This window comes from Ptychodera flava, chromosome 4, assembly GCF_041260155.1.
Source record: "Ptychodera flava strain L36383 chromosome 4, AS_Pfla_20210202, whole genome shotgun sequence".
Taxonomy (NCBI): Eukaryota; Metazoa; Hemichordata; class Enteropneusta; family Ptychoderidae; genus Ptychodera; species Ptychodera flava.
The window spans coordinates 49,575,982-49,589,173 of NC_091931.1; the positions used below are offsets into that span (position 1 = coordinate 49,575,982).

General features: G+C 38.2%; 1 protein-coding gene across 5 annotated transcripts in view; it reads left to right on the forward strand.

The window, feature by feature from the left end:
• LOC139132072 (uncharacterized protein DDB_G0286299-like) overlaps window positions 1-12,946 on the forward strand; it is a 48,679-nt gene extending 35,733 nt beyond the window's left edge. For all 5 annotated transcript variants that reach the window (XM_070698464.1, XM_070698463.1, XM_070698461.1 and 2 more), the window contains 4 exons: window positions 580-710; window positions 7,278-7,428; window positions 8,428-9,491; window positions 10,595-12,946. In XM_070698464.1, the coding sequence (XP_070554565.1) occupies window positions 580-710; window positions 7,278-7,428; window positions 8,428-9,491; window positions 10,595-10,924 (1,676 nt within the window). In that variant the 3' untranslated portion in view covers window positions 10,925-12,946. The remainder of the gene's footprint in view (window positions 1-579; window positions 711-7,277; window positions 7,429-8,427; window positions 9,492-10,594) is intronic.
• The last annotated feature ends 246 nt before the right edge of the window (window positions 12,947-13,192 follow it).

A 13,192-nucleotide genomic window follows, 5' to 3' on the forward strand; every position in this document is an offset into this window, starting at 1 on the left:
AAGGTGGATCTGTAGAAAGGAAAGTGAAGAGGGAAAAGTTACTGGAACTAATGTGTTTTGATGATAAGGATTTAAGGGAAAAAGTTGCTCTTTTTTGACTTTTTTGATATCAAGAAAAGATGGAATACTTGCATTAAGTCACTTCGGGTACAAAGTGTGCCAGGAGAGTGTGTCAAAGCATCTATTATTTAGGTTGCCTGCACTGTTGTTGTTTACATTTGAATTCTAATCCAAACCAGAATTCAGTCAACAATAACATTGCAGTTTACATATGTTCAGGCTGAGTTGACAATCTGAATACTGCACATTCCAATTATGCTTTTGGGAGTAGAACAAGAAACTGCAGTTGACATTAAAAACAAAAACAGTAAACAGATCATCAAAAGTTACAGCTACTGGCCCTGTAAAATTTGTATATATGAGGATTTTTCCTCACTTTGGTCAAAATCTCCAGTCTACTAGAGCTGATTTCCCTCCGACTTTCAACTTGTTTGAATAATTTCAGTCAAATGTTATCAAATATTTGATATTAGGGAAAGTCAAATTGTTCATGTAATTTTCTTTCCTTTTGTCCAACAGCCAATGCTGGTGATGTAGATTTTGATTCAGTATCAAGTAGTACAATACTGACCAATGAGGGCGCACTACACAGGATATCTATTGCTCCAAAAGCAAGGAGAGCATCGAGCAGAAGCCGCCTTGCAGCCCAGGTAATGATTCTGTTGTTTCCATGGTGAAAGGTTGTTAATGGTCAACATCAAGATTCACAGGATATCTTATCAGGGGTTTGATTTGGTTGACAAAATGTGAAAAAAGTGTCAAGTATGCCTCAAAACAGCTCTAGAGAGTGTTACACAGAACTTTCTGATCATTTAATTTACTTGTCAACATGACTTAAAGGGCCTATGACATCACTTCCAAAGTTTTTATTTTTTCCCGTCAAAAACTCAGCTAGGGGACCTGTCTATGGATTGCATATTGTGTCAGTTCAGAAAGATGTGGGCGAATGGCAAAACTTGACTCCTTTTTCATGCCTGGTGATCAGGGGGCCACTTCGCACGCGAGCCAGGTAGCGGTATTTGCATATTGGCCAACAGGTACAATTGACGTTATTTGTTCCACGCTATTGACAAGAAAGTGTACTTAGTGGTCCTTGCATAAATTAGACCACAAACAAAGTCAGCTATATAACCAGTGCTCACAGACGCCCAATAAATACTGGCAAGGGAGCTACACACGTGGTCCAGCTGCAGGGACTTGTCAAGTTGCTCCAGCGGGGGCAGTGTTGACCAGAATTCAGAAAGTGATTTCGAGGGGAATTGGCTTGAAGGTGCATAGGTTATTTGAACCCCAGGCTTCCTGGACGAGTGGCTCCAAATCCTAGTCACGGTGGACAAAGCAATAGAATGCCCAGGACAGACTGAAAGTACGATGAGGCCAAGTTTCATCTCTTTATGAAATAAGACACGGTTGATTTTATTTTATAAAAAGTGGAGCGATCCCACACCTGAGTATTTCGGTTCAATGAGTAAAACATGCATTGCCTGTTGTAGCTGCAGTACAGTACTGTAGCTGTGTTGGACATCGACATTTGATAGAACTACACTCAGTGTGACAGTTTTCGGACAGGGTAGTGAATTTCGCCTAAAGCCGTTTTATAAATGACGAGCAGTACGAAATTCTATTACTATACTACTCGAAACTTTATTTTGTTTATCGTAAAATTGTTAACAGGACGAAAGTGGTATTTTAGGGGGTCAAAGTTGCCAAATTGTTGACACCATTTTGAGTGCGTAGTAATCAGACTGCTATCGCAGTTATTGGATTTCGTATTTGGAATGTGATTATAGAGGCTAAATATTGATATTTTGAAACCTCAAACCCCCAATTTTAAATTTCAATGTGTTTAGAAAACTGTTTGTAAAAATTTCCTGATATATTAGTTACGTGTAATCCATGGATGACGCAACTATATTTCGACGTGTATGGTGCTTACAATATCAGACATGGGGCTGTCTCTGTGTGTTGCTTTCGACACCTTGTATCGTACGGTGTGTTAACTTCGCCAAGTTTGTAGCCTGAAATAGCTTCTACCGAAAAAATAACTATTCAAAATGGGACAACAGCATCACCTGACTATAATGCTGTTACATGACTTGTAAAACGTTATCAATACGGAGCGAAGTGAGTACAACGAACAGCATGTCATTAAATGTCCAAAAACTGAGGTCGTCTGAAAACTGTCGCACTGAGTGTATCATTTTCTTGGAGCACAAGACAAACCAATGTTCCCGTACATTTTCAGAGCAAATGAATCCTGCAAAAAGTGATGTGTTAGGCCTATTCTTAATATGTTTGGAATGAAGAAAAACAAGAAAGCTTGTCACTGCATTGTTGGGTCACCATTATGAATCGCTGTCTTCACCATTGTGTAGATACGGGAAGCTTGCTGCCACACAAATGTTTCCCGATGAATGAGGATGTGACATTGACTGTCATCATTCTTGTAATGTTTATTTTCCATATTTGGCACGAAGCATAGTACATCTAATCAGATAGCCTGACAAGTAATTTTAATATACTTGATTGGCGCGGCGATCAGTTGTACGCAACATATGCGCCGCGACACTGTTGGTGATCACGTGAAAAGATCATGTCACTAAAAGCAAACTAAAACATTTAGGTACTACTGGTACAATGTTCTCTCGTGCTCTGCGCGCTGGGTGCAGTGTTTCATCTAGGCTGCGCGATTGCGCGATTCCCCCTCTTTGGAGGGCTGCACGCCGCCAATCACAGGTAGAAGGGGCGACCCATCGCGCACTGCACTGAGCTGGCTGGAATGATGGCTGCTATCACGGGTGTCACACTTCGATGCATTTGACCCGTTATCGGCACCTGTTCATTGTGTGGCAACGGGCATTGTATAGTGTTGCAAGAACATTTACATGGAAGGGACTAATTTTAGTTTGATTTTGATACTTTTTGAACTGCTTCAATAAATTGCTGTTGAAACAATACCACGCGTAAATTTCCGTACGCTGATTTTGCATATGAAAGCCTGTCAGCCAGTTGAGAGTTACGTTCACAAAAGTTCGTTGCCCTAGCCTGATAAAGTTTGTGTGTCACATTATCTCTGTACGATTGAGAAAAGGAGACAAACTGAAGTTTTTTGCATCGTATGGATGTCCATAACACTCTGAAAATAATTCTGATAGCAAAATTGACACGAAAATTTGGACTTTACTGTCACAGAAACGTGTTCAGTGCAGACTGCATGCAATGAAAGTCACAAGCAAGCTGTAGTGTCAATGGGTCCAGTTTTTGAATTCAGTGAACAGACACTGACTTATTTTTCGGGGCAAATAAACCCTAAAGTTAACTGTTGGTGACAACCAACCTTTCTGTTTGTTATTTTCCCATTCTAAAATGACTGACAAAAAGCAACTGGAGCGAGTCTGGCATCGAGAAACTCCGCATTCAAAATACAGCAGACTAAGATCCGACCCTCTAAGTTGTTCGTTTTAACTCTACTGAGTCTGCGCACAAAACTACAAGACCAGCTAGGTCACTAGAAAAATACAGCTAACTGGTTTGTATAGGGCAATGTTGATCCAAACTTACAATAGTCAGAAATTATATAAGCACAGTAAAAACGTGACAAACAAGTACGTTATTTTTGCAGAAGCTACAAAACATTCCTGTATAACTACAAAAGAGTTTTTTCTTGCTTTTTGTAGTGCAGACAGTTCAGTGAAAAATGAAAAAAAATCCCTTGAAGGTACAGTGGGAATGGCTAACTGTTGTTAATTTTTATGTTTGAATGTACATTAAGCCTTAAAGTTCCATTAGCTGTATCTTCTTGCGATTTTTCCGTTAGTTTTGATTGAAATGATCACTGGCTCATGTTGAATAGCCTGTCAAATAACACAGAATCGCATATTATACGGAAACATTACGTGCCCTACAACTAAATAACATGTGATTTTACAACGAAAATTTCAATTTTTGTCCGGACAGAAATACAAACTCTGTTGACACGCGGATTGCAACGTAGGCATTCTTCTGCACCTGCGCGAGCCATTTACAGCAATATCAAAATAAATATTCATTACTTATGCCCAGCACTTACGTCGTAGTCCATTGTCCGAGCACGTTGCGTAGCCAGATGTCTGGCAATCCTCGACGCAATGTTGTTTTGATCCCGCAATAAACGTGAACTTGTACATCTGGCGTGATCGCGGCGTCACCATATCTGCGTTCTCCCAGCACGCTGAGCATGACGGACGTCAACAAATGAGCTCGGAAGGGAAACACGTTTGAACAAAAATTAGCAGTTTTATGTGGCTATAACATCACTAATCATGTTTGTTTCTTCGTAAAACAACATTTTGCAACAAATATGAGCCTCTAAATGGAATTTTCCGAGGTAAAAAATGGTCAACAGTTACAAATAATGGCCCTTTAAAAAAGCAAACATACAGAATATGTACAAACAAACATACAGAATATTTTAGCATACAGAATATGCTACAATTTTTTTTAAGAATGGTAATGCTTATGAATATTAATGAGCTGTCCACCACTCTTGGAAGCCCTATACATTCACAACAGTGATACGCAAATTTGTTGACTTTTGAAAAAAATCTTAAAGAGGATGGTGTTTGCAGCCAGCAGCTTGGATTGTGTAAGCAAGTGATTTATGGCTCGTAGTATGTATAACACAAGTAACATCACTGCAACATTAAAACTTACGTATAAAGATGTCATTATAGGTTTCAGTTAAATCCCCCCCAAAATTTTAAAATCCCCCTCAAAAATTCCAGTAGAGGGGGACCAATCCCCCCCTGGTGTAGCATCCTAGATGAAACACTGTGGGTGTACGTTCTGAGGAAAGGAAGCCCTTGCCTCACACACTTACGGACATGAGATTTGCGAAACTGTGAAAGACTGTTTGCCCATATGAAGATAAGTCGTTGGGTGAACTTTGAAAAGCCGAAAAAAGTTGAACGAGTTGGGCTAGGGGTACACGCCCACCTGTAACTTTTAGTTGCCTTTTATCTGGACAAAGGGGCGATACACAATGCAAGGCAGTGACGTAAGCTACGTAAGCTAACTTCAAGACCCAAAAAGTGATATTACGTTTGGTTGTATGGGCGTGTCATAGGCCCTTTAACCCTTTGCACCCTGACCCCCTGGTACTCTATGACGTCATCAGACATTTCTGTCCGAGCCGGGTTCAAAGGGTTAAGATAACGTCAATTAGTGTTTATTGGTTGACTAAAAATGTAGGATTACAGCGTGTTCATTTTTAGCCGGATGCCGGCCAAATTGACCGGCTACTTTCGTATTTTGGCCGGCTACTTTTCAGCACTGTTTCGCTCTCTGGCCCGGAAATTCTGGTTTTGATAACAATAATTAGATTTTTTGGTGGTCTTGCAAGCCGCAGATAATATTTCAGAAGTGCCGATGTGGCTATATGTAGTCTAGCAATTTACGCGGTGAACTTGTTGCTATCACTGTAGTACCGCAATGAGCGAACGTGTTGTACTGTACACCGTGACTGGGAATCGCTCTCGAGGTCAACCTCGCTCGCCGATCACAGCCCGAATTATTCCGACGTTCACATTGGGTATAGCCGAAAATTGGACTAACGTACAATTCAATTACGTTATGCCCGCGAATAGCCGACCATTTCCGAATGAAGCCGACTATTGTTTCGCTCAAACGCGGAAGAGAAAGTCGACGCTTGAGAGCTTTGGTTTTCTGCGTAAGAGTAGGGCCTAGTCTGATGGGTTTGGTAGCTTTTTGATCAAATCTAAAGCGACCACAAGTTACTGTCTCATTTTTCATACTTTCGAAATGTCACGTCAATCTATCCATGGTCGATCACGATGTCAACTCAAGTCGATCGACATCGCGTTTTGTGGAGGGGCCGTGGTTGTGTGCATCGCGGAAGAGAAAGTCGACGCTCGAAAACTTTGATTTTCTGACTTTGTCTGTTGGTTTTGGGAGGTTTAGATCAAATCTAAATAAACAAAAAATTACTTGGTCTCACTTTTCGTACTTTTGAAAAGCTACGTCGATCACAGTGTCAAATTTCAGGTCGACCGATATCGCGTTGTGTGTACTGTGTTACAATTGACTGCCGGTGCTTTGTACACACACGGTGTAGTACAGGCTGGCGTTCAGTGTCGTTAGTTTGAGGTTTTATCAAACATGAACACTGAAATTTAGCTCTCATTTTCAATTATATTCAACATCAGCAAAAAATCAATAATCAGCTCACGGATTCGTTTTATTGTGAAATTAGTACAGTGAATTAAAATCAATGAAAATTGTGTTCCTATAATTCATTGAATTGAATAAACTCTTTGACTTTACTGTATCTTCAGTCAAGTTTATTTAAATCAGTAAAACACTTTGTGCAGCCAGGCTGGTCAGGATTCTAGCGGATCGTTTTCTGGGTTGTGAAAACCCCTATTCTATGATGTATTTCAAAATGTTAGTTCAAGTCATGAGCTAAACATAATTCTACACAACAGTCTGGTGAAATTTTGCTATTATCCATGTTAACTGAATACAGTTGACAGGCCCGAATGATATCAACTTAATTTTTCTGACTTTTTTAAACTTTATCCCTTGAAAACATGTTGTAATTGGCAATGATAATGATTCTTCTGTATGCTGAAATGGTCTTAAATACTGTACAAGAATGCATAAAATTACTCCAAAATGTCTTCAAAATTTAAAAATTTCTTGCCCACACACAGGGATGGGGACCCGTCCCTGAAACCCTCTCCCCCTTTGTGTATGTTGAAATTGCCTTTTATACACTTGTATAAGAATGCATGAAATTGCTCAGAAATGTCTTCAAATTTAAAAATAATCCTTACACTCTCATGCTGAAATGGTCTTTCCGTACAGTACAATAATGCATGAAATTACTCCAAAATGCCTTCAAAATCAAATTTTAAAAATTTCTCGCACACAGGAAACCCTCCCCCTGTGTGTATGTTGGAATAGCCTTTTATACACTGTATAAGAATGCATGAAATTGCTCAGAACTGTCTCCCCCCGCTCGCCCAGGGATTCTGGTTGCACACAGAAGCTAACCGCCTACTTTTCTGAATTTTCCGCCTACTTCAAAAATTTTTGAGAACCCTGGATTAAATGCTGTAGAGAAAACACTGATTTTGATAGAGCAATGAAATCTCGAGAAAGTCAAGACAAGAATGTGTAGTCTTATTTCTCACATGACCTTCTTTTACCTCACACAGAGGTCAGGGTCCAGATCTGAACTGCCAAACACTCCTGAAGAGATAGAGGAAACTGAAGAAGATGTGGTGCAAAAGACAACCACTGTATCTAGTCTTACAGTGGAAAAGATTGAAGACAAGGAAAAAAGATCCTCTATGGAGTTTAGCCGAGGTAGATATTGACATAGCCAAAGCTGGGCAGATTCGCAACCTTGAAATTAATACTTGCACCAAATATTTTGAAGTTCTCAATGTCATGTGTCATACTTACAGCAACAGTGTAGCAATGAGCAGTACTGTAACCTATATTTTGTATAAGCTCATATTTGGTATGTATATAAATACCAAAAAGAGCTTATATGGTGAGTCGGTGGCGTCCGTATGTATGTATGTATGTATGTATGTATGTATGTCTGTATGTCTGTATGTATGTATGTATGTATGTATGTATGTTTTATGTAGATATTGATACAAATACAGTCAGAGTGTTGTCATCATTGAATGAAGAAGTTAGAAAAAATTCAAAGTGAAAACTTATTGAGAAATGCATGTAGATTTGACAACTGACTATCTTTGAATGAAGTTATGTTATGAAAAGATTAACCCTTTGAGTGCCAAAGTCGATTTTTGTTGCCTTTATACAATATAAAGCCAACAATTTCTTTCAGATGTAGATGATTTTTTTTCTGATTTTTCCCAAATTTTGGTCAAAAAGTGTTGCCCATGAAAATTTATGTCCATTAAGTCCAAAATCATTGAAAAAATTACAAAAAATTCATAAAAGTTGGTAAGATGTTGCCCTGATATTTTGGGGGAGGAAATTACAGTGCTCAAAGGTTAAAGAGAAAGTTCTGTGAATGTCATGAATTTATGAGAAAAAGTTTCATGAAGAACTACAGGCAGTTTACCTTTGTCTTTTGCTCTGATAAAGAATGAGAAAGCATATAGGTGTAAGTGATCAGTTGCCTTTGTAAGAGAGGGCGCCCTTTAAGTCACATGACAGCTTTTTCTACTTTTCATTTCATTTTGCTTGAAGCAGAAAGACAAAATGATCTATCTGGCAGATGTTTACATTTTATTCATACAACACATAAAAAGACAGACATGATTGTGAGGTTTTAGGTCAGTAACATAAAGTGTGCTTCAATAACTGTAGCTTTTCTTGTCACAGAAATCACCATTAAAAGGGAAAGTCTTACAAAGACATCCACCACTACCAAGGAAGTTGTGGTTGCTCCCGTTGCTGAAATAAAAGAACTTGATATGTTGAAAATTGAGGGACCAGATGTAGTAGAGGAAGAGACAACAGTGCAAAGTTCAGAGACTGTAAAGCTTGCCGTTCCTGATCAGGAGGAAAAAGTTGTGGAGTTTAAGGAACGTAAAATAAGTCTGCAGGAATCGAAAGATGAAAAATCCACTGAGGACAAGAGAAAGAGTCTGACTGAAGAAGAAAAACAAGACGTTGAAAAATCCACAAGTCTGAAAAAACCTGAACAAAGACTGAGGTCTGCTAGTTTTGAACCAAGAGAACTACAGGTTAAAAGAGGTAGTTTTGAGATTCCAGAACTGCGGCACAGATCTGCTACCTTTGAAAGACCTGTCAATGATCTCAGTGCTGAACAGCAAGAGAAGGAAAATCAGAACAAATACACCGTGGAAACAAGCAGGCTTGTTACTGTGGTGGAAAGAAAGTTGAAAATAGAGAGAATTGAGCCACAAAAACAACAAACTAGAGAAGTTATTATAGTTTCACCAAGTAGTGAAATGGCAGGAGAGGATGACCCATCAGAGGAAACCAAGAAAAAGAGAGAAGGTTTCAGAGCATCAAAGAAAAAAGCAATTGAACCAACTGAAACCGAAAACAAGGAGAATAAGGAAGAGAAAGTTGCAACATCAATGCCAAGAATTATTCTTCCTACGCAGAAAGAGTCAGACAAAGCCAGAATCAAGATTAGAACCTTCAGTGAGCGGGAGAAGGATCCTGCACACCTCAAGATCCGAACCTTCAGTGAAAGGAGGGCATCAGAAGAGACAGCCAATGGAGTACCCATGTGGGTTGCTATGGCAAAGCAAAGGCGGCAAGAGAGAGAAGATAAAGAAGAGAAGGAGACTGAGACGGAGACGGAGGTAAAGGAAGATACGGAATCCAAAACTGAGCAAACAAAGGAAACTGAGAAATCCCAAACCGAGCAAACAAAGGAAAATGAGAAAGAAAGTGATGAATCCAAAGACAAGGTAAGGATGATTTTTGTCTAGAGTTTTCTTTATATCTTAGTCAGGGTATAAGTGTTTCCAATGTGGAATGAAGAGAACAAGGGTCAGGAATTAGAATTGTTGTAGATGATATCAGGAAAAGATCTGTACTCTGATGTTTCCTATTTATGACAACCGTACGTTTATGTTTTGCTTTTCCACATGTTTGCTTTAATGTCTATGAGATATTTATCCAGCTTTCATTTTGGTGTGTGTTTGTGCAAAAAGCAAACTGTAGTTTACTGGTAATATTTTCACATAGCTACCCATAAATCATGAGTCAGTGTGATTGGTACAAACTCGTTAAACCTTGAAGTGTAGCAAATTTCTTCAGTACACCTAATACCATGGTGAGATTTTTCAACATCTGCAAACAGAAGTTATGTGTATCTTTCTAAATGCCATATTTTAATGGTATTAGAGATTTAGTGCTTTTCAAGAGAAAGAGCCCCTATTCAACAATTATAACAGACTCATTTTACGGTAAAATGGGGAAATTTTGTTGCACCTGTGTCGTCCAAAAAACCCCAGGATATTGATTTTTATGACTGGATATGACAGGAAAAATCAATATGCCAAGCATTTGATATGTTTATGGCTTCTTCAGTCACTGATAACTTTATTCTAAAGAATACCACATTTGTACTATGCTCAAACATAAGTTGTTAATGCAGTTTGCATTGCTCTACCTTGATTACCAGAGAAATCTTAACATTTATTTCCTTTACACTACACAATTTAAGATTGAAATTACAAAGAAACTGACTGAACAGAAGTTTTAATTCAATGATATCTACCTGTATAAATCAGAGAGTATGGTATGAATTTCACTTGCTGTGCGTCTGCCTTCTAGTTCACCCTACTTAGGCATAAAAGGAAGTTGGTTTTGTTTGTTTGAATCGGCGAATGCAAGCTTGATGAACTTATTTCATTTGATTAAAATTTTCCTTTTAAGTGGTTTGGTCTTTCCTTTAAAAGCCATGAGGGTTAAACCACATCAGTTGAAAGGGAGGACAGCATTGTAAGCTTGTGATAGAGAAACCGCATAAGTGGTCCTTATGGTTTTTGTGTCATTCTTTCTCCAGGCCAAACCTATGGGATCGATATCAGACCGGCTTCACAGCTTCAAGAGTGAGTCATCACAGGAACAGCAAAAGAATGAACTCAACAAGAAACCCAGCTCTAACAGCCGCAAGACGTTCGTGGCGCCCAAGACTGAAAAGTGCATCATTTGCGGCAACCGTGTCTACATTGCTGAGATGGCTAAGAGTGACGGAAAGGTTTTCCACAAATCTTGCCAAAAGTGTAAAGTGTGCAACCGCACTCTCATGATTGGAAACTTAATGCTGGTGCAGGATTTGATCTACTGTAGACTCCATGGGTCAGAGGTCAAAGCTAAACAGATTGATGTGTGATGCGTTATGGGGACAGAATGAATAACTTTTATAAAAACAAAAGAAGGAAAAAGTTTAGTCATATTTGGCAGTATGGCAGAACATGTAATCCTTTGTAATGAGTATAGAGTGTACACAGGTACGAAAATTATCCAAATCAGTTACAGCGCTGTAAGTCTAAGATGATGTTTGGTGCTTGCCAGAATTTGTTATTAAGATTCTGCTTTTTAAATGATTATGTTCTGGCGGTGGCAATTTTCATACTTTTGCTTCATTTTGACAAAACTGTCAGAATGACAAGTGATGTATTCCCTCGGTTTCCATGTGATCTTCTTTTAATTTTCTAGCGTTTTTAGTGTGTGATGGTTAAAACTCGTATCAAGTTTAAATCTTTGGATGAGGAAAAGATGTGATATGACAATCAAATAGAAAATAATTGCAACTAATATTTATTTTTACTTTCAGTATTGTTTAACCATAAATTTGGGATGATCTGATACACTAGAGTAATGTAATTATCAGTTTTTCAGTTTTCAGTTTTCAACCAGATGACAAAAATGTTAGTTTAGAAATGATTGTTTTTAAACTAGAGGTAGCCTGTTCAATTTGGACACACTGCATCATAACAGATAGTGATGTGATAATGAACTGCAAAGATGAGAAATGAAGAAGATTTGTAAATTTTATATTTTTTGATGCAGATTTTTAGCGGTATGTCTAATCAGAACCTACTGCAGATTTGATTCTTCTATGTGCCACTTTGTAAGAATGAGTAATCGGGTTTTCAAGTGTTTGTGCCAACTTTAACTCATGCCAAATTGCATTTTAAAATACTGATGAGAAGTATCTTACATAGGAAATAATGTCTGGGTGCATCAGAAACCTTTCTCTTTCTGACCAGCTGGTCAGATACTCTTCAATGCTGTCATACATATATGTGAGTCCATGACTGAAATGAAGAGAGTACACATTGCAAGCAATACACCTATCGGATGGATTATATATCCATACATGTTTGCTCAGCTCTTACACTGTGATCTAATACACAGACCAAAACACTAAATTATCACAAACATCAATGTGAGCAGAACTACAACTGCAAACATCACCTGTAGTGGTTGTTTCATTTTTTCACTTGTACAGTTTTTGCAACATGTTTAGCCTCTTCTCTATTACAGTAGATGCATTTCTTCGTTTTTAAGATGTAATTTAGATGAATTTTACACAATGCCAAATCAATCGCCAAAAAAAAATAGATGTGACGTGGCAATTTCACCAAAATCTCAAATTTACATGCAGTAATCTATTATACAGTGGTCAAAATACATGTTTTATTGACTGAATATGTACATACATAATCATGTGATATCTTTGTCATGAGCTTTACAAATTCCATTTTGTGATGGGTGACTTTTCAAGAGGTAAACCTGACAACTATTTTATGTTTTAATGATTCATAGGATGAAATTCTGAGGACAGATTCTGAAAACAGTTGAAAGTATTCTGTTTGATGAGTTACAGATCAAACTTAATCGTTCATCAGAATTCATGATCAAATAGCAACAGACTAGCTTCCCCTCAGCCTCAGTGAGGTTCAAAATTATGTCCACCAAGGAGATTACATAACATTTGTACTTTTACGTTCTTTTAGTGATCTTTCTGACAGTATTATTGGTAAATATGCTATTACCCTTACCTCAATTCAGGATAATTTTATCGTCTTTTAATTTCAATGCTCACCTTCTATCCAATGTGCTTCGTAGCATTAGTTTTAAAATGTTATCAATATGTAATCTGTTTCCAAGGCAACGGCAGTTCTGTGGACCTTGAAAATCCCCAGTATAGGTTCGTACGAGCTGATCACAAGCATTGCATTTGGCATCACATGCCATTTGGTATTACATGTCAACTACAGTGATATAAATTTTTGCAGATACCTTTAAGCCTCTTCCCTCAGACTGTGTTTCAGATCATGTTACTTTTTGCCTCCTTTTCTGTCAGATTAAATTTCAATTCTGCAAAAGCATGTATTTGCTAAACAAACTGATTGTCTGTAGTTCTTTAATGAGATTAGATGAGCATTATGTTACGTGCAGAGAGAAACGACCAAGTAAGGTGTGAACTCAGCAGTTACGTTTAAACAAAATTTATTACGAAAAAAAAACTAATTGCTAAGTCAGGGATAGAGTACAAGCTTTAAAAGTGTACAGACTACTTATCTCAGCTGGGACGGCAAAGCTCCAGTCTCAGAGTTGTAACAGTCAGTCGGATGAATGAACAGTCCTTTGG